The sequence below is a fragment of the Gekko japonicus genome, unplaced genomic scaffold (genome assembly GCF_001447785.1).
Source record: "Gekko japonicus isolate JY-2015 unplaced genomic scaffold, Gekko_japonicus_V1.1 scaffold2754, whole genome shotgun sequence".
NCBI classification, from domain to species: domain Eukaryota; kingdom Metazoa; phylum Chordata; class Lepidosauria; order Squamata; family Gekkonidae; genus Gekko; species Gekko japonicus.
Genome location: NW_015163689.1, coordinates 173,109 through 195,618, shown reverse-complemented (window position 1 = coordinate 195,618; position 22,510 = coordinate 173,109). Strand labels below are relative to the sequence as shown.

Genomic DNA, 22,510 nt, shown 5'->3' with positions numbered 1-22,510 from the left:
AAGAAGAAGGTGGCGCGGAGACTTCGCCGGGGATCAATCGTCGGCAGGTAAGGGAGGCCAGCAGTCACTTGCATTCCCAAAGGTCTTTGGTGAAGAGGCAGCAGGACCCCCCCCACACACACACACACACCCCTCTCGCGCCCGGCTTTTCTGCAGCATCCCGGGGTTTTGTTTGCCGGCTCGTGAGCTGAAGACAGGAAACTTCTTCGAGATCAGAGGAGCAGGTCTGCGATTCGCTGCGCCTGGAGAAGGCTGGGCTGCTTTTAAAAGCGCGAATGCGGACAGAGGGTCGCCGTCGCTGCTGGTTTTGCCTTGGCTTGAGTTCATCAGGGGATCCACAGTAGGTAAAAACGAGAACAGCGAGCTGGGCAGAAGTGCTCCGATTGAGTTCACTGCGTGGATTGTCAGGTGCCAGGTTTGCTCTATGGGCTGGCTGTTTTCATTTCGAAAATCAATTTGAGGTGGTACCTTTCCTTCCATCATTTTCTTGTTTGATGAGCCACCATAAAATAATCTAAATAAAACAGAAGTGACTGTCATTTATAAAACAACATTTTTTAAAAAAACCCAAGGATTAATACAATTATTCGCCAAATCTGGGTTAGTTTGAGAGACACAAACTTTTGGATTTCAGAAGACAATTTATGCAAAACAAACAGTACTAATTCACACTTTACATTTTAAATTGGATACCAAAAGTATACATGTTTGAATAGCAAGACATAAAATGGGACAGAGAGGACAGCTTTGAATTTCTGTAAGCATGATGTCGCGGAACAAGTTTCAAAGGCTCACTCTTTGATAGATAATACATTCAGGTCTGTTGGTCTGAAACAGTAGAACAAAGTTTGAGTCCAGTGGAACCTTTTAAGACCAACAAAGTTTTATTCAAGGTATGAGCTTTTGTGTGCACTTACACTTCTTCAGATACATTGAAATGGCAGTTATCAGTCCATGCACATAGGTACAGGGTGAACAGCAAATTAGTATACAACTTAGCAGATGTGAGAACCAAACAGGAATAACAAGCTAAATTTATGTGGTCACCAGGAAACCTCCTCAGGAAACAATCCATATACAAAAGAACCTCCTCAGGAAAGCTTCTCTATTAGCATGTTCAGAGCCTGGGGAACTCCTACAAGATAATGGCTCAGCCCTACTCCGCCTTCCTGAGTAGATATAAATTACCTGCCTATCATTTTTCTTCTCGCCTTGACACAGAGAGTACTCTATCTTTCTGTGTTATACCTCTGAGGATGCCAGTCACAGCTACTGGTGAAACGACAGGTCCTACAATGCCAAGACCATGGCCATACAACCCAGAAAATCTACAGCAGCTAATCATAGAATCATAGAATGTTGGAAGGGACCTTACAGGTCATCTAGTCCAACCCCCTGCACTCTGCAGGAGTATACTGAAAGATAGCCCTACATACATACAACATACCCGAAAGATGGTCATCCAGCCTCCGCTTGAAAACGTCCAGCGAAGGAGCATCCACCACCTCCTGAGGCAGACTGTTCCACTACTCAACCACTCTTACACCACCATTTGTTTGGATTTAATTCCGGGGGAAACACAGTGAAGTAGATAAATATGACAGAATTGGAGACTGATGTGTAAATGTATTCTTAACTGTGGAATGCTAAGAGATGGATGGAGCTTAATAACATGATCTCAGTTAATTACTCTTGGCACCCCACAATTAAGAAATAAATAAATAAGAAGGATACATTTACACATCAGTCTCCAATTTTAACACATTTATTTGCTTCACTGTGTTTCCCCTGGAATTAAATCCAAACAAATGGTGACCATATAAACTTAGCTTATTATTCTTGTTTGGTTCTAGCATCTGTTAAAACATCTTTATTATGTTGTATTCTAATTTGCTGTTCACCCTCTACCTATGTGTATGGACTGATAACTTCTATTTCAATATATCTGAGGAAGTGTGTTTGCACACAAAAGGTCATACCTTGAATAAAACTTTGTTCCTCTTAAAGGTGCCACTGAACTCAAATTGTCCTCTTGGATAGAAGGTTATGAAGAGGGAAATCGATGCTGTATTTTGAGAGAATTGTGGATGAACAGCTGTGTTACTCTGCAGCAGCATTTTAAAGACTAACAGAATTTATTCCTGCATTTATCAGATACATTGGGATCCATCCATCTTTGCTGTGATTACTACTTCACTGGATAGTCAACTCAGTCACATGTTTTTAGGGTTTTTTCTTTTACATACGCACAGAGTACACATAGGGGTTTATTCTTTTGGGTACGCACAGAGTACACGTAGGCTTGTTTATTTATTTCTTTATAACACTAGTCATTGTGTAGGGCTGGACCTACACTCTGAAACTTGATGAGGTGAAAGATTGCCTTTTGGTAACCTCGTGGTCACCATATTGGTTTAAACAGTTGAATTTCTCCACAATAAACAGAGCAGCATGTTTAGAAATAAAGCACTGGGTATTACTTACTTGAAAGCAAGCTTCTTTTTGTAAATTGACTCCCCTTTTCTCTAGAATGTTAGTTATAAAAGATGCTTTACAATCTCTTGTTTGGTCCCATTCTTGTCCTATATGGTAGGTCATCTAGTTCATTTGCATTTTGCAAGTTGGGGGGACAGGCTGGTTTGCACAACACTATCCTGACTGAGCCAGAATTTTACCCTACCTGGTCAGATAGTTTAGGGGAGGGGCTGTGTCCAGTGAACCAGCTCCGCGGGGATGCAGAAGGTCCCAGGTTCAGTCCCTGACATCTCCAGCAAAAAAGATCAGGTAGTACATGATGTTAAAGGCCTCATCCTGAGACCCTGGAGATTATTAGTAGCACTTTCCCTCGTACTAAGAGTAGGGGTTCTTTTTATTGACTTACTGTGAAGCTTTTAAAGGGCAATTCCACCATAAAGGATATGGTGGAAAGTGCCATATCCTTCTAAGCCCATTGAACATAGAGGGGTATAAGTCTTCTTAGGATGGCTCTGCAAATACTTTAATTTAAAGGAAAATGTAAAGGCAGTACTGGTTCCGAGCCCTGATGCTATTTTCAAAAAGGGCTCTCATGCCTTTCCTAATAGACAGGATCTGATCATCCCTTAACTTGCAATTCACAATGTGCTTGTTGGAAACTAGCTACCTGCATTTGCCCTGACCTGAATGGCCCAAGCTAGCCTGATCTTGGAAGCTAAGCAGTGTCAGCCCTGCTTAGGATTTGGACAGGAGACCACCAAGGAAGTCCAGGGTTGCTACCCAGAGGCAGGCAATGGAAAACCACTCTGAACATCTCTTGCCTTGAGAACCCTACATGGTCACCGTAAGTCGGCTGTGACTTGAGGGCATTTCCCCCCACTGGCACAAGTTGCATTTCAGTCAATAACACTGTTCTTGGACTATTTTTTTAAAAAACGCATTATTAATTTTGCAGTCCAAAAGTTGCAGAGTGCAGTGTCAGGCCACTTATGCCTGGAGCAAACTCCTCCCCACAGACCAGATGAAACAACCCGGAGCAGGAAAAAAGGGAACTGTTGCTTTCTTTTGCTGGCATTCAGGGGAAGGTCACATTTAATTCAAGAGCTGTATTGGAAGGTGACTTAATTCTCTCTCTCCTCTGTGCTTATAGGCTGAAATATTAATTTCCCTACTGCCTTTGAAAAAGTTAATCTGAAACAGAGAGGATTGCCTTTAAATGTATTTCTTTTGTTTTTTGCATATTTTCGTGTGTGTTCTTTTTGGCTACAGTGACTCAGAGTGAAGGGGACAATTTACACCATGTCAGAATTCTGGTTAATTTCGGCACCTGGGGATAAAGCAAATATGACGGCCTGGGAAAGAATGAACACTGTGACTCTCAAAGCCAACCTGTCCAGCAACAGCAAGTTCATCATCCCTGACCTCAAGGTAAAGGTGGTGGTGGGGGGAGGATTTGGCAGGAGAAGGAAGAAATCAGAATTTCAGCAACATGGAAGCAGGAGGGAAGGAGTAGGAACGTCTTTCTTTCTTTCTTTCTTTCTTTCTTTCTTTCTTTCTTTCTTTCTTTCTTTCTTTCTTTCTTTCTTTCTTTCATAGATATGCATAGGAATACTAAAATAATTGTACGTTGTCAGTGAAGATAGGGTTGACAAATATCTTTATTTTGTCCGTGTTCTTCTAGATATGTCTTTATATCAAGGATGGAAGCAATAACTCCATTTTGCGTAATTAATAAATAGGTTAATTACCATCAGACACAAATGGATTTTAGCTGGATTTCCCTTCTCCCTTTATCAATGAAGATCTATTGTAATTGAACTGAATAATCAAAGTCAGCCTGTGCTTGTCAAAATGTTGAAACTGGGGGGGTCCCCCCCCATAATGGAAGCTAATAACAAATTTGGGGAGGGTTGAGTCTGTTGGGGAAATGGGCGAGTGTGAGTTAGCCTCCTTTCAGCAGTATCACAACTTTCATCTAATCTTACCACCCCCCTTTCTGGCTCCTCTTTGGTATTAAAGAGAATTTTGAGATCTCCAACCAGCCCTGCTTTGAATTCAATGGGACCTGCTCCCAAGTAAATGGTCGTAAGATTGCAGCTGCAACATTCACTTGGAAATAAGCCTCACTGAATTTAGCAGAAATATGTGCAGGATTTGACTGCAGACAAAACTTCAGTCAGATTACACCTCTGCTTTCCAGAATTTGAGCTTCTAGTGAAATGTTGAGCAGAGCTGTTCATTCTGCTTTAAAAGGATACTGGTGAAAATGTGTTCATTTTCTTTGTGAGAGTATTCTAACTCTTAGTCAGCATCAGGTGTGACCTTGCTATATAGATCTTGTTCAGGCTTTTCTGTCAATACCCTCTTTCCTTTTTTTGTATGAGCCTGCACTGATGTCCATCTTACAAAACCGGTGACATTATAGCTGTAGGCATTTAGGAGAGTGGCTGTGGCTCAGTGGTAGAACATCTGCTTGGCATGCAGAAGGTCCCAGGTTCAGTTCCCCGGCACCTCCAGTTAAAAGGGCTGGGTAGCAGGTGATTAGAAAGGCTATTGTGACCTTCTGCCACCTTGATGGGCCAAGATCCAATTTAGTATAAGGCAGCTTCATGTGGTCATATGGCAGAAAACTATGATACCATAATCATGAGACTGTGATTAAGGTGCTGCTTCATACAAAAGGAGAAGCTGGTTTTGAGAAAGAACAGACAGGAGTAACTTAATTGGCATGTCTGCTTTCCAGACACTTTTGTGGTAGAAGTGAGAAGATCATTCATTCTTGGGATGAAGTATTCATGTTTCCTCCCTGCTGAAGCTGGGCAGCAAAGCCTGCACATACTTTAGCAGTTCAGGATTTCATTTTCAGTGTTTTACATTATGGATTACAGAGGGACCCAAAATAGGAAGAAGGTGGCACTGGTATATTATCACGGAACAGTCTTATGTTACTCGGAAAAAGTTACCAGCCTATTTCAACTGTTCTCCTGCAGAACAATGTTCCCTCTAAGCTGTGGAGTCTTGTGAGCAAAAATTCTACTTTGTGAGCTACTGGCATTAAAGTTGTGAGCAAGCGATTTGGCTGCTGGATAAACTAGTTTGCTCTGAAGCCATCCTTCCTGAGCCAATACAAAAATGTGTGAGCCAGAGGCTAAAAAACTGTGAGCTAGCTCACACTAACTCAGCTCAGAGGAAACACTGCTGCAGAGTGGACTAGATGGCCTGCAAGGTCCCTTCCAACTCTAACATTCTATGATTCTATGATCTAAGAGGTTTTACAGCCATTTCCTATTGAGGAAGAAGTTTCCCAGACTTACCATTCATGTGCTTACAAATTTGATAACTTAGATATTTGCCAAATAAAGATAGGCATGCAGGTAGCCTGTTTATGCTTTTGCATTTCCTTCTGCAGGTAGGAACCCTGGATGCTCTTGTTGGCCTCTCAGATGAGTTGGGGAAACTTGATACCTTTGCTGAAAGGTAAAATAGACCATATTTACTACATACAGACAGCAACTGGGTGCTGTTTTTATAGCACACAGTGTTCCTGGGTTGACCTCACTCTGACTTGTTTAGCCAGAGTTGGCGGGTTTGATGTTATTTTACTCAAAGGAGGGCTACTCTAACTATGCCCTAAAACCTGCATTTTCCATTCTGACAGGGCAATCCTAAACAGAACTACTTCCTTCTTAATCCATTGGATTCAATGGACCTAGAAGGGTGTTATTCTGCACTGGATTGCACCGCAAGCCAATAAGAATTCTGGGATGCTCCTAGATCAATGCAGATGGTGGGATTAAATGAGCAAATCTGTGGAACAGAATGTGGAACATGGTATCATTCCTACTACATTTTCTGTTGTATGCTATAGTCCTAAACTGGGAGGCTGCTATACAAAGAGCCCCGAGGGGAAAAATAGAATTGCTCAGGACAACAAAAACAAGACAGTGACTACAAGAAGAATCCTTATACTAAGTGCTTTCTAGTCTGTCCTACACTATTTAGATGATTGTCCTTCAACACCATATCACCCGTGACCTTCAAGCTTTATATATTTGAAGGACCTCCTCCACTGAGCCCAACCGATATCCTTGTGGCTTTCATGGCTCCATCCCCATTGTCATCTGAGAAGGAACTGAGCGGGCCCATAGCCACAGGGGACATTTGGGGGCAATGCCCCCCACAGATAAGCGCTGCCCCCGCAGACCAAATTTTTTTTTTTTTTTTTAATGTAAGATACACTTGGGGGTTCCAAAATGACCCTGGGCACAGTCAGGAAAGCTTCAGCCTCATTTTCTTTTTTCCTGGGCTGAAAAATAAATAGGTTTAAAAAAAATGCAAATAAAATTGTAAAATGCAAAAGAGAGAGTTGGAGATCCCCCTGCCGTCTTATACAGAAAAGCAGCCTGGAATTGATTCTCTCCAATCGAGAGGACTAGAGGAGGACTAGAGGTCGCAGCAGAGCCAGAACTGCTGCTTCTGCTGTTACATGAAGAGCAGCAGGTGTGGCCAGGACACCCCTCCCCCCGGTTTCTCATGCCCCACCAAACAAACTTTTCTGTCTACTCCCCTGGAACTGAGGGTACGAGATGAATAGGAAGCTGCCTTCTTCCTCATTCCATGTGTATCCACCTTCTCCCTTACCTCCATGTTGTGTCATTGCCTTTGCATGCCCTCTTATGGCTTTAGGGATAACCAAAGGAGAGCAGGCAATCCTTTTGCCCTGCCCCAGCCCTCACCAGTGAGGAAGAAGTGGAGAAAGAAACACCCAAGTAGGAAGCAGAGGAGAAGATAGGTATTATTTACCACTGGGGGCGGCGGCTGTGTTGATGGGGTCTGCTGATGGGCCACAGAGAGGGGGGGTTGGGGCTTCCTATACTGCCTCCTCTAAGTGGATGTACAGAAAAATATTTGCCTGATGAAGGTCCTAATGATAGGGCAGCTGAGCATTTGCCAAACTCCAGGAGGGCCCTGGAATTCTCCCGGAATTACCTTTGATCTCCATACTACTGAGAACTCTGTGGCATCACACCCCTGCTGCTGAGCAGCCCTCCCAAGTCTCCACCCCCAAATCCCCAGGTATTTCCCAACCCAGAGTTGGTAACCTTAGACAGCCATCAATGAGCCAACTCTTTCAGCATAACCATATTGACTGATATATGGTTGGAAAATGTTATCATGAGACTCCAGCTGATGAACAGTTTACCAAGACAAATTTGCCAGGCTGGCCCTCTTAGAGATGTAGCCAAGCCCAGGCTGCTTCCAGCTTTGGAGGCCCTCAGTCATAACAAAAATGTTAAACATGATGACATATGACAGCAAAATAAGATACCAAAAATATGACAAAATACCAGTTAACAAAAAAACAAACAAAAAAAACCCCTACTCCACAACAGATATTTTACCAAATAACCTCTTATTTATTTAAATTTGTAGACCTAAACTGAGAGTGTGTCACATTTTGGTCTGATAGGGAGGTGTATAAGAAGTAAGAATAAAGTGCAAAAGTGATCAAATGCCAAAAAACTTGCCACATTTTTGGGGCCAACTGTGAAACAGTAACACACTAATGCTCCACATTTGTTTAGTAACACACTAATGCTCCACATTTGTTTATTTATATTGCCTAAGTAATTTTTACAAAAGCCTAGTGAGGTAACCCAATTTTATTATCTCCATATTTCAAATTGGAGTAGTGAGTGGGGAGGAGAAATAAGGCAATAGTGGCTTGCTTAAGGCTCTTTATGTACTTCTTGACACTCAGTCTTTTTCTGGGGCCTAAAGTGGCTTCTTTCTTCCATGTTTTTAATCCTCACAGGTAATTTAGGCTGTGTGTCACTGGCCCAAGCTTACCCAGCAAGCATCCATGGCAGAGTGGGGATTGGAACTGGAGTCTCTGAGGTCCTAGTCTTAGATTGTAGCCATTTACACCACTGGGATTCTATATGGGATTTACATGGTAGTAACCCCATGTTTACTTATTTCTCAGTATACGTGTAGGAGCAGGCTGTATATCACTAGGGTGAGATATGAACTAGGGATATATCAGTTCACATTTTTACCCACCATGCTGTACTAGTTCTCTCAAGGCCAACCAAATGTTGGCATTAAACAGTGTATTTTGTACACTGCTGAAGGAGCAGTGGATTTTCAAAAGAGACCTCTGGTTTCAAGGGTTAATGTGACAGATACCCAAGCCCACCTAGAAGGTGATTGGTAAGAAGCTAGACAAAGGAAGTAGACATTTACATTTCTGCTCCACTGAAATATGCTGGTGGTGGAACTATTATTAGATAAACAAATGTGAGAAGCCTGGTAAACCTAGCTAGTCAGCAGAAACCTGTCAGCACTGCTTCTGGCCAGGACAGCAGAGCAGGGGCAAGTGTTTACAGGGTCTATTGTTTCCATGTACTTTTATTACTTATTTACACAGGGAGAGAGAGTATTTTTCCATGTCACAATAAGGCAGCATTTGGCACTCTGATGTTTCCTGCCTCCTCATTCTTGATTCGTTCCCTTATTAAATAGCATGCTTGCTTGCTTGCTTTCTCTTTCTCTCTTTCTCTTTCACTCATTTAAAAATTACTGGCAAAGGGGTACAGAAGGAACTTAAATAGAAAGGCTACGGGATACCTATTGCCAGTGTGGGTTAATTATTAAGAGGATTGGATTAGGACCAAGTCCCCACTCGACCACAAAGATCCCTAGGTGGCCTTGGGTTGGTTACCCCCTCTCTCTCTCAGCCTAACCTAACTTGCAGGGCTAATGTGAGGATCGAATGAAGAAGGGAGGGAGCAATGCATGCTTCACTGAACTCATTGGGGGAAGGACGAGATTTGCTAGATGGATCGCTTTAGAAGCACTGCAGAATTAAACCTTATTATTTTGTCAATCAGAGGGCACACGCCCAGATGGGTTGGGATTTGCCAGACGACTTATTTGCCCATTAGTTTAGCATCCTGCCCTTTCCTTTTCGGGGGGCGGGGGGTTTAGGCTTGCCAAGTCCCCCCGGGGGCGGGAAAACCCCCGCCCCAGAGGCCCATTCCCCGCTGCCAGCGGATCGGGCCCCGGGGAAAACTCCACCCCGACATGCACATCACCCAGAAGTGATGCGGGCACACCGGGCACGCTGGGGGCGGGGCCACGGTCATCCAAGGGAAAACTCTATGGTTTTCCCTCGGATGGTCGTGGCCCCGCCCCCAGCGTGCCCGGCGTGCCTGCGTCACTTCCGGGTGACGTGGATGTGGCGCGCGCACACACACTCCAGCCATCAGCCGGGAGGCTCCCGCTGGCGGCTGCATTCACACTTGGCAACCCTAGGGGGGTTTCAAGAAGCCTAGGCTGATAGAAATTATCTGGCCTGAGATGGCGGAGGAGATATTTGAACCAGGGCATCAGTGGATAAGATGTTGAACTGCAGACCGGAAGGTCGGTAGTTCAGCAGTTCGAGACCCAAGTGCCACATGACGGAGTGAGCTCCCATCTCTGGTCCCAGCTCCTGCCAACCTAGCAGTTCGAATGCAATAAATTGCAAGTAGACAAATAGGTACCGCTTCGGTGGGAAGGTAACAATATTCCATGCACCTTGGCGTCTAGTCATGCCGGCCACATGACCACGGAAAACGTCTTCAGACAGCACTGGCTCTTCAGCTTGGAAACGGAGATGAGCACCGCATCCCTAGAGTCGGATTCGACTGGCTTTCGAGCAAGGGAAACCTTTACCTTTACCTGTCTCCACTCTCTACCCAATATATTCCATCACCAAGCAACAGAACCTGCCTTGTGGGTATATAAACACTTTTATATAGTATACCTGTGGGTATATAAACACCTTAAGTAAATAAAATAAATTTTGATAAACCAAGGATAAGGCTATATTGATAATGGCCAGAATCACTAGGGCGAAGGATACCTTTCTTGGTGGTATCTCTTAATACTGTGGCTTTTAAGAAGTTTCATCACGTTCATCTTCCTACATCCTAGACAGTTTATGAACTACAGACTAGGCTCTGATCAAGCCAACCAGGCAACTGCTTGGGGAGGCAGAGTGATGCAGCAAAAAGCTGGCCTCTCTCCTAGCTATCCGTGGTGCATGGGGTGATGGGTACTGCTTCCAGAATCTGTGCTGCTGCCAGCTGGGACCAGGCTAAGCCTGAGAGGTAGAGTTGCCATTTACCCACCCTTGATGGGTAAACTTCCGCCCTTGGCCCCAATTCCCCAGCCTCAAGAAACTGAGGAGTGGGAGAAAAATGGCCTTCATTGTGCTGCTGTAGGAATTTCCCCATGTCTTAATAGTCTATACCACAGAGATGAGGGGAAATTCCTAAAGTGTCACCCAGAAGTGCTTTCATATCCTTACCAAACTTGACCCTCCCCAGCCAGTGCCCTCAAACCTTCCCAGCATTTGCCAAGGCAGTGCTGGCAACCCTACTCAGAAGTGTTGCTGTTGTCGCAAGTCTTTGTGGGAGGCACCATTGATGGCAGTGCCTGAGGAGGCAATGGATAGATGTTGTTTGGGTGACCAAATACCTTGAACCAGCCCTGCTATGAGGGTTGCCAGCCTCCAGGTGGGGCCTAGGGATCTCACACTTTTACAACTGATCACAGCTGACAGAGATCAGCTCCCCTGGGGATAGGGCTGCTAAGTCCCCCCGGGGGACGGATAATCCCCCGCTTTGGAGGCCCGATTTCCGCCACCGCGGAATCGGGCCCCGGGGGAAACCCCACCCCGGCATGCACGTCAGCCGGATGTGACGTGATGACGCCGGGCACGCTGGGGGCGGGGCCACAGCCATTTGAGGGGAAAACTCTTATGTTCCCCTCAAATGGCTGTGGCCCCGCCCCCAGTGTGCCCGGCGTCATCACGTCACATCTGGTTGACGTGCATGCGGTGTGCGTGCGCGCTCAGGACGCCGATCGGGAGCCCCCCGCCGCAAGGTAAAACAGACTTGGCAACCCTACCTGGGGGAAATTGCTGCTTTGAAAGGTGGACTCCATGGCACTGTACCATACTGAGGCCCCTCCCCTCCCTTCCCCAAACCCTGCCCTCTCCTGGATCCACCCCCAAATTCTCCAGGTATTTTCCAGCCCAGACCTGGCAACCGTACTTGCTATGGTAAATGATTTAAATCCAAATCCTAGGTATATTTTCCTGATTGGAGTACTGCAAGCCACACACACAGTCATTCTCTCTTTTGAACAACATTCGACATAGAGGAGTCACCTCAGGGTCTGGTAACCTTAAAAGCATTACAATACTACATTGTTTATTAGGGGCCTCATCTTTTTGATTGTGTTGATTTACACTGTATAATCTGCCTTGAGCCTCAGTGAGAAAAGACGCGCTATAAAAACATAAATAAACAAATCTGCACATTTTACTATTGTATTTGAACAATCATTAACCTTTCTTTACTTCTCTTAAGCATAATAAAGAAAATTGCTCAGTATATTGGAGAAGTTTTGGAAGATGCAAAAGATAAAGTACAGGAAAATTTGCTGGCAAGTGGAGGTAGGCGCTATAAAACCATTGAAATGTTGTGCTTGCTTGCTTATTTATTTATTTATTAGCATCCGGATTCCAGTGAAAATGGATGGGATTAATTATGCCCAAATGTTTAAGAACTGTTGCTGTTATTGCTCTGGAAATAGCTTCTATTGGCAGTTTCTTTCCCACTGGAATCAGGGCACATTCTTCATTCTTTATCCAGGATGTAGGTAAAGAGGATGCAGTTTAATTTGTTCTTTGTTTCAGAACACTGTTTTATCATGCATCCATATGTTTTATTCATGGCTCCCTGGCCCTATTCTTTAGTTTTTATACATCGTATAAAAAGTACACATTATATTTCATTTTATTTGCACTGCTTATTTCACACCTGGCAATTGGCAGCTTTTGCATACAGAAAGGGAAGTCAAACTGTGGGTTAAGTAACCAATTAAGATATGCCACACAGAGCCACTGCAATCAGTGGAAGTATGCAAAGCTTATAATGGGATATAGATTGCATCCCATGTTTAGGTTTGGGTATGGGAGCTGTTGGCTTGTATCTCTTATTTCCAGTTAGTTGGGTTTTTTTAAGCAAGTAAAAAAATGGAAATGGGACCTGATCCAGCAGAATGTGTGAGGTGCAGCCAGAACAAGAAGTTCATAGAGCATTTAAAAAAAAACTAAAATCCTGTATAGCTGTTTAGTGGGGAAAGCACAGTGGGACGAGATGCAGTATCCAGAACCCCCCCTCCTATGCAATAGGATTTCAGCTTTTTAAAAGGATGCGGCTATTGGATTAAGGAGAGGAACTGGACACATGGAAAGTGCTTGCGTGTATGGTTTTTTTCATCTGGCAATGAATGTGCACATTGGAAGGCTGCTTCCCCATGCATATAGTCCCCTAACCAGATCAAGAGACTCCTTCCTTTGAAAAACAGCAAATGGTTTTTTAGCATAAATGCTGCTGTGTACTTATTTGTCAGGAGCCTGACCCACAAGTGTAACTCACCTGGCATTAGTAGCATAAATGAGCCAGTGACTATGAGAACACATCGTTGAGGTTCAGAATTTGGAAAACTAAACAATACTAACAGCAGAGTGGAACTGGCCAAACAGTTCTTTGAAGCAGAATTACAGAACTGGAGTTAAGGTTCCACACAGTGTTTTGCTTTACTTTATTATACTTAATATACAAATACCATATTGTTATTGTTAGTGGCCTATGAGCTTTCAGAAGGTAGTGTCCTTCACTATGGTAATTTTGTACACAATTCCAAGCCAATCAGAAGTCTAGGGTAGGAGCTGCTTGGAGCCTGTCAAATTTCCAAGGGAACAGATGGATTTCTCTGTGCTTTCTCCAGAGGACATGGATTCCAGCCCTGCCCCTGTGTTGGCTGGTTCCCTCACCACTCCAGTGCTCTAACAGGGACAAAACTACTTTTTAATTATTTCTTGAAATGCCACACGTGTTTATGGGCTAAACTAAGGAACAAAATTCTTTGACATAAATCCCTTAAAGGTAACAACAATTATACTTAAGCCAAATATCTTAATAATCACTTACTGTGTTTCAGGAACGAAGAATAAAATGAAATTTCTAAAGAGTATGTGGAGCATGGGTGACTTGTGTTTTGCAAGCATGCTTTGATGTGTTTAATGATAGTTCTGAGTCTACATCTGGTTGTAGGGGTACAGTGATCAGGTTACGACGGATTTCTGTAACAACCACCTCGTAGCTCGATCACCATCTCCCTGTGACCCAGATAACGGCCGGTTTGATGTTGTTTGTTATCTCTTTCCCCTCCCCCAGGTTTTTCAGCTTCTCTTTTAACCACTCTGCTGCATGCATAACCAAAGGACATGGGGACTACTGGATAGTGTTAAAGCTCCTTATATGCATCTGTGTGTTTCCTCATGTGATCAACTGTTACGAATTTACATTACATGATTTTTAAAAATTTGGTCTTAACAAAATAAATTTAGTTGATAGATCAATCACTTGGTTGCTGGCCCTCACAAACTAGATGTGATAAATGTACAGTTGCCACCAAAAACAGCATCTGTATGACTAGTTCCCACCCACCCCCCATCTAGAAGCTGCTTCCTGTTGTGATGTTTATGTAACACATCTCATGTTTCTCTGCTCCCATTATCATTGGTTTATGGCAGGAGGTTGGAGAAATGTGGAGCACTGTGGCATTTTCTCATGAGGCAAGCCATACTGGATGTTAAAGGGGGAAGGGAAGAACTTAAAGGGCAGCTGATATTTATTGCCACGTGAAGTTTGGGGCTATAAAGTCTGCATAGGAACTGACAAGGCTCATTCATATATATATATATTTAGTGTAAACCATCACCATTATCATTAGTAGGACTTCTGTCACTGACTTCAGCAGAATATACCTATTCTCTCCAATGTCAAGGCCCAGCACACTCTAATGAGCATATGAAGCTCTTCTACAGGTAAACTGTCTCATTCATTTCAGTGGAGGCAGCAGCTCTATGCATGAAGAGGAATGTGTATATAGAAAACACACTCTCTCTGTCTCTAGTACATTTTTATTTTACCTTTTGTCCAAGGAGATCAGGGGACCACACAAACTCAATCTTTCCCCATTTTATCCTCATACCAACCCTCTGAGGTAGATTAGGCTGAGAGACTATGATCTACCAAGGTCACTCAGTGAGCTTCAAGGAGGATTTGGGACTGGAAATTGGATCTCTCAGCTCCTAGAGCAGCACTCTAACAACTACACAGCACAGGCCTTCTGTGGAAATCAGTGGGTATGGAAACTCCATATGTAAATTGGAACCACCCAGTACCAATTATGGGAGTAAGGTGGTTGTGAAAGTCCAAGGAAATTATTATGTATTATGTAAAAAAAATTTGGTATGGCTTAACCTCTTATAAAAACAAGAGGCTCCATCACATTTTACCTTATTAGCTTTGATAACTAATCAGATCAATCTGATTTTAGCAGCTATTAAAATAAGCCAGATCTCTCACAAAAAATACTTCCTATAGAGAATTTCTTCATAGGGTTTGGAAATACGTAGAAGACAGTAATATTTGTCTAGTAATTAGGTGAAGCCAGCAGTTGACAAGACATTGTGGAAGATTTTAACAAATACCTAATATCAGATCATAAGTAACTCTGGTTTAATGGCCTTCTAAAACCATGGTCTATCATAGTGCACAATTTTTCCTTGTCTTGTTCATTTACCATGCAATCCTATGCAAGTATTCCAATGTAAACCCTTTGAAATCAATGGGCTTAGACTGGAGTAACTCTGCATAGGATTGCATTGTTAGTATTTAGGCATGATTTTCTTTGTAAGAGCTTGAGCTTACCAAATAATCAGCTTAGTTCAAAATAAAAAATAAATACAGGATTTGCCATGAAAATCAATGTACCAAATTTGGCTATAGTGGCCTCAGATACCACCTAGCTATAACTTCTGACTGGACAATGGGATTCTGGTCCATAAACTTCCAGCCCTCTCATACTGTGAGAGACATGTTTAATTAGGGATGCCAGCCTCCAGGTGGGAACTGGGGAGCCTCTGGAATTCCAGCTTATCTCCAGGCTACAGAGATCAGTTCCCCTGGAGAAAATGGAAGCTTTGGAGGGTAGACTAAATGGCATTGTACCCTAATTGAGGTCCCTGTCCTCCCCAAGCTCCATCCCCAATCTGTAGGAGTTTCCCAACCTGAATCTGGCAACACTATGCCCCCCCTCATCCCCCATTGGTGGCTGGGGGGGGGACACCTGGCCACCCTATGTTTAATTTATCCATATCCTACCCAGAATGCTACATAAGGGCATGCAAAGTAGCCTTGTGCCTCTCAGGGTGCTTTTAAGTGTACATTCAAACAGAGGTACTGTGGTGTAGCATCCTGCAGGATAAGTCTGATTTCTTTCTGCCTTCACAGGGCTGCTGAAAGACATACTTAAATAACTGCACTTGTAATTTTGTTGTCGGTACTGCCCTGCAAGGAGCTGCGGTAGCTCAAGTGGTTAAGAAGCTGAACTGCAGGCTGTGGAAGGTCGGTAGTTCAGCAGTTCGAGACCCGAGTGTGCCGCATGACGGAGTGAGCTCCCGTCTCTAGTTCCAGCTCCTGCCAACCTACCCATTCGAAAGCAAGAAATTGCAAGTAGATAAATAGGTACCACTTCAGTGGGAAGGTAACAGCGTTCCGTGCACCTTGGTGTTTAGTCATGCCGGCCACATGACCACGGAAATGTCTTCGGACAGCGCTGGCTCTTTGGCTTGGAAACGGAGATGAGCACCGCAACCCTAGAGTCGGACTCGACTGGCTTTCTAGCAAGGGGACATTTACCTTTACCTTTTTACTGCCCTGCAAACCCCTCCCCCCTTCAGGCATGCTATTTTTTAATATGCTGTTTGAACATTCAGGTGGTCAAAAGTTGATTTATTACCACATATCTCTTTAAAAAAATAGAGAAATAAAAAAAAATACCCCATGGGTGAAATTTGTAATTACACAGGCACCAACCAATCACTGTTGTACACAGACAGCTTGATCTTGAAGATTTGGTACATCTGAAAGACCATGGCAAATGCAGTCCCATATCACAGCTACTCCTCTCTTTGTGTATGTTTCAATATGAAGTCTAGTTACATATTTTATGAGACAGATAGCAAGTTGGGGTCCTTTGGCTCCAGGGTTCTTTGTTCCTTGTTCATTCTATGCCTGTTAAGACTTTCCACACCCAGGAAATCCAGGACTGTAAAATGACTCTTGCTGGAACTTCAGAAACTCGAGGGAAAGACATTCAGGTACCAAAAAGGGACCAAGTTTCATGCGATGAATGGAGAGGCTGCTGAAACTCCATGCTCCATCTGTAAGAAAGGGACAGCATTTTCACAAATGCAAGACCCATACACCTCATTTTTAATGAAGAAAAAAGGTCAAGGGGCAGCCTCTTACAGGCTTAGCAGTAGGGGTGTGCAAAAAAAATAATAATTCAGCGGATTTGGCGGAATCGGACAGAATCAGTTTCGGAAGACTCCTGCATGTCAGTTTTGTCAGCCGAATGTCAATTTCAGCCCCATTATATCCTATGGGCCATTGAAGTCAATGGCGAAAACATAGGGTATATTCTGGGGCCTGGAGGGAAAGGGGTTTGAGGGAGACGCTCCAAACTCACAAGGTAGCTGCTGGAGCCTCTCCGCAAGATACCCACCAAGATTCAAGAACATTGGACCAGGGGGTCCAATTCTACTGGCCACAGTGCCACAAGCATGCCACAGTGCCACACAGAAACTCCAAAAGACCAACAGGAACAACATTTATACTGGTCCTGCCCTTTGTAAATTGATGGTGGAACCAGAAGTCCAGGGAGGTAACAGGTCAGGCCAGGATAGAGTTGGGTACAGTTGACTCTCTCTCCCTCCTCCCAAGCAAGGAAGGTGGTGTGCAAAGCAACACCACCAACCTTGCAGGCAGCACATGCATGCAGCAATTGGCTGAAACTGGCCTCCCCCTCCCCCCGTTGGTCTTTTGGGGTTTCTGTGTGGCACTGTGGCATGCTTTCACTGCCACAGTGCCACTTGTTCTGGTGTGTGCCACTTGTTCTCATGGCAAACAAGCACCTCCCAAGACAGTTCACTTTCCCTGAGATTCTCTGGGAGAGTCTGACTGCTGGGTGCTGCCTGCTATCCTGCCTTAAGTGCTGCTGGCTGGGTTTCCCCATTGGAAATAATGGAGGTAATGTGGGTGACCTGTTTGGGTGCCCATAGAATTGGGACCACTGGTCCAATTGCTTTGAGACTTGGGGGTTTATGTGGGGAGAGGCCCCAGAAGCTACCCTGAAAATATGGAGCCTCTCCCTCAAACCCCCTCCCTCCCAGAGCCACTAACAGCACCATGGGAAAAAAGTAATTCCTGTTCCCACCATAGAGAACAATGGAGGGGATGGGGGCAACCTGTTTGGGGGCCCGTAGAATTGGACCCCCTGGTCCAATATTCTTGAATCTTGGTGGGTATCTTGGGGAGAGGCTTCAGCAGCTACCCTGCGAGCTTGGACCCTCTCCCTCAAACCCCCTCTCTTCCAGCCCCCAGGATATACCCTATGTTTTCACCATTGACTTCAATGGCCCATAGGATATAATGGGGCTCGGCAATTCGGCGGCAAATCAATTCAGATTAGAGAATCTGAATCTGCCCGCAGCAGCCCGAAAGGGGCCCAAATGGGCCATTTTCAGGGGTGCATTCGGTTCGGACGAACCGAATGCACGTCCCTGCTTAGTAGCTATACTAACCCTTAATGACTTACCTAGGAATTGCCTTTCTTTTTTTACACACATATATAACCGCATCATTGGACACTGCATGGCTACTTTACATTTAGCTTTTATTAAAATTATTTTTAAAAATTAAATAAACCCAACCATATGACTGATAGTTGTGTAAGGAAGTATGCAAAAATAAATGCAAGGGTCTGGAAATTTTTGAAAGAAAGGTCATTTGTAATTTCTGTACAAAATATCTGAAGCAGTATTATTAAGGGTTTAAACAACACATCTTTTTGAAGATAGTTTATCAAGCCACAGCCATTTTTTCTTATGAAGAATCTGGTAACCTCACTGGTAGTTTTCATCTCAAGTAGCTTTTCCACCAGTACGTTTGCCAACAGTGCTGCTGTGAGCCGCCACAGGCTCTCCAAATATGACCTCTGGGTTGTCCTCTAATCCAAACCAAATAACACATGAAACAGATCTCATGATTTGTCCTGTTCCGTGAACCCCTCAGACTGGTCAGGACACCTGGCACTGTGTCTCTCTAGTTCCCCTCTTGGTGACTTTGGCACAGTTTTGCTTAATTTGTACCAAAAATCCATCATGTGGACATATTCCATAAATGAGTGGTACAATTTATTAATTGGATTTGATTGAATTAGTAATGATTTTCTTCTTTTAAAAGGAACAAAAGTAGCTGACATAAGCTATAGTATACAAAAAAACTCACTAAAAACTGTAATCCATAAAATGAGAAAATGGAAGAATTGTACAAAATAAAAGTAGCCTTGAAAGTACAGCTGGCAAAAATGAAAATGTTACCCTCTTCTGAGATACCTGCAGTGTTGGGCTTAGGCAGGCATCTTTGGGGAGAGGGTCTCAGTACTGAGGTAATGCAACCAAAAGGGTCTTGTGCTTAGAAGACCTTGCAGTTTTGTAGCTCAGTAGACTATCCCCAAAGGATCCTGTTCAGAAAGCGTACTGAGTAAGAAACTCATCAGATATGCTGGGCCTAACAGAACAGAATGTTTCTGTTTACTGATTTGGTCTACCGTCAAATGTTTCCTTCATTAATAATTCCATTAAATGTTGAATTTGGTTTGTAATATATTTTTTTTCTGAGAATAAGCTTAGCCCCAGATATGGCTCATTTTCTTTAATGAGAGGCCCAAATACAGATTTACAATAACATCAGTGGCAAAACTCCTTTGTATTTGTATTAATCATGACTGAAGCCTTAGGTAAGGATTAGATACTCAGTACCTTTGGATTTGCTGTTCAGGTTGAAGCCAACATTGATTTCAGTGTCAAGGCAACTGTCTTGAGCTGTATCTGCTGTGAGATACTGAGAGATGGATCCTGTGTGATGGTTTACACATATGGAGTGTGGCTTTTAAGAGGATTTGTGTGGATTAATTCACAGTTTTGTCTGAATGGATCATCTATACAACTTGCTCAAATAATCAGATGAGCTGAAACTGGATTCAGACAATCCCGTTCATGGGTGTCTTTTTCCAATGGAAAATGTGTTCATGTTCCCTGCATGGGACTTATTCCAAAAGCCAGAAATTGGATGCAAGTTATGTTGAAGTGGACCTTGACTGCAGAATCATACTAACTAAAACTGTTACTATTTACCAAAATGCTTCTTTTATTGATTTATTCATATATTTTCAGTTGACCTAATTAGTTATCTCACAAGGTTTGAGTGGGACATGGCTAAGTATCCCATAAAACAGCCACTGAAGAATATTTCAGAATCATTAGCAAAGGTAATATCATCTTTCTTTCTTGTGGAAAAATATGTTCTCAAGGTTAATAATGAGACATGATACTGCTCTTAAAGTCATTGAGAGTTTTCTGGATTAGTGGAAGGAAATCCAAGCACGATGTATGTATCCAGAGGTTTTGAATTTCCTTTTAAAGCAAGCTAACATCCTACAGCACAAAAGGCAGTAGCCGTAAAGCAATGACCTATTTCACACTGGTAAATGCAGAGGGGGAAAAACTCACCTCCTTTTCCCTCCATATACTCTTCCCACAGGCAGGGAATGATATTATATTTGAACTTAACACCTCTCAGATCAAATCATAGCTCAGTGTCTGTCCTTGTTGTGCAAATGATGGTTTCTCTGTCTCTATTCCCTCACCTGTAAAACTGAGAAAATAATGGCCTACTTCATTTAGTTGTGGAGATGGCTGTTTGTAACATGCTTACAAAGTTTTTGTATATATGAGCCGGTTGCTAATAAGATCTCTTTTTCGAAATGGTGGTTCTGTTCATTCACTGTCTCTCTCTCTCTCTGCCTGTCTCTCCTACCAACATCTGCCTTCAGATCCCTGGGTTGTTAGAGATGACCATTTTACCACACATATGCTCCTGATATGTGGTATAATTCATCTTACTGCTTGTTGAGCTGATGCTGATAGGCTACGAAAGGGTGAGAAAGCCCACTGCAATATAGTGTGTTAAGGCAGTGGTACTCTCTCCATGGCTCATGAAGAGCCATATCTGCAATTACCATCAACCAAAGAGCCACATTTACTTCCATTCCGGACATGTGGCCTGCACCTCAGGGAGATTATAGGAGAGCTATGATAAGATTTTATCAGTATTTCGTAAAGGCAATAGCATCTCAATGGGGCTCCCATTCAGACTGGTGTTGGGGGGGGAGGTGAGCCTAAAGTGGATCTCTACCAGTGTTCTTACACAGATGTACTGAAAAATAAACTCAAGTGAAAACAAGGATGGGATCTCAGGTGTTTCTCTTTATAAAACATAGCAGTCATCTGTGACCCTGTAGCATTTCAAGAAAAGCATGTTTAACCAAACCTGTGTCTAATTCTGGTATCTTAGCAGTAAAATCTACATTCATTAAAGTTTTTTTGTATTTGTGGTACTATATAAAACTTGTAGATAAGTAAACATATAGACTCTATACTTCTGAGCTGGATTTTGTCCTTTTTATATTTAGCAAATTACACAAATAGAAACAGACTTGAAATCCCGAGCAGCTGTGTACAACAACATCAAGGGAAACCTCCAGAATCTGGAAAGAAAAACGGCGTAAGTATACATATGTGCCACCATACTGCATGATGACAGTGGATACAGCTGCAAGAATATGGCTTTATAAATGAACTAGTAAGCAAAGCCCGTCGTGGCGGTAGACGACGGGACCTAGATAGGAAGGAAGGGCGAGTGGAAGGGAGGAATGGAGAAGAGGAGTTAGAGAGAGAGAGAGACAGAGTTAGAGGGGGGGAAGAGAGAAAAGGGGGGAGACAGAATGGGGTTAATGGTAGTAATTTTGAAAGAAAGGAAGGAAGAAAGCTAGGAAGGAAGGAAGGAAGGAAGGAAGGAAGGAAGGAAGGAAGGAAGGAAGGAAGATGGGTACAAAGACAGAGATTGAAAGAGAGTGAATGGGACGAAGGATTTATTTTATTTATTTATTTTATTTATTTAAGTATTTTTACCCCGCCCTCCCCGCAAGCGGGCTCAGGGCGGCTTACAAGGGGCATAGCCCAAACATAAAACCACATAAAATCCAGTAAAATCCAAAAAACATTACAATCAACAATAACAATAAAGTGCTTCTTAAGTTGTTAAAAAATGATGGCATCCTTGTCCGAGAATTAGTCCGAGCCCATCCGCTGTATTCATTGCAGCATTCTAGTAGCACTACGCTCAAGGACACTCCCAACTTCGGTGTTCTTACCACCATTGATGGTAATGGTGGCAGCGGCAGCGGCGGCCCCTACGTGAAAGCCTGGCGGAAGAGCTCCGTCTTGCAGGCCCTGCGGAACTGCACCAGGTCCCGCAGGGCCCTGATCTCCTCCGGGAGCTCATTCCACCAGGCAGGGGCTGCCACTGAGAAGGATCTAGTCCTTGTTGCAGCGTATTTTACGTCTCGGGGGCCCGGAACCACTAACTGGTTCTGGGTCCCCGACCGAAGTGCCCTTGGGGGTATATATGGGGAAAGGCGGTCCCTCAGGTAGGTCGGACCCAGGCCATATAGGGCTTTAAAGGTAAGCACCAGCACTTTGAAGCGGACTCGGTACGCTATAGGCAGCCAGTGCAGCGCCTTCAACCCAGGCTTGATGTGCTCCCACCTGGGGAGGTCCATCAGCAGCCTAGCTGCTGCATTCTGCACTAGCTGCAGCTTCCGGGTCAGCGACAAAGGCAGCCCCATGTAGAGAGCGTTACAGTGATCTAGCCTTGAGGTGACCGTCGCATGGATCACTGTAGCCAGGTCTTCGCGGTCGAGGAAGGGAGCCAACTGCCGA

The 22,510-nt window shown here is 43.8% G+C and overlaps 1 protein-coding gene across 1 annotated transcript in view; it reads left to right on the top strand.

Moving 5' to 3' along the window:
* The first annotated feature begins 3,771 nt into the window (after positions 1-3,771).
* The window catches only part of ATP6V1C2 (ATPase, H+ transporting, lysosomal 42kDa, V1 subunit C2), a 34,832-nt gene continuing 16,093 nt past the window's right edge, over positions 3,772-22,510 (top strand). The window contains exons 1-5 of the mRNA XM_015407782.1: positions 3,772-3,903; positions 5,885-5,952; positions 11,898-11,983; positions 19,904-19,998; positions 21,202-21,293. Of these exons, the coding sequence (XP_015263268.1) occupies positions 3,775-3,903; positions 5,885-5,952; positions 11,898-11,983; positions 19,904-19,998; positions 21,202-21,293 (470 nt within the window). The 5' untranslated portion in view covers positions 3,772-3,774. The remainder of the gene's footprint in view (positions 3,904-5,884; positions 5,953-11,897; positions 11,984-19,903; positions 19,999-21,201; positions 21,294-22,510) is intronic.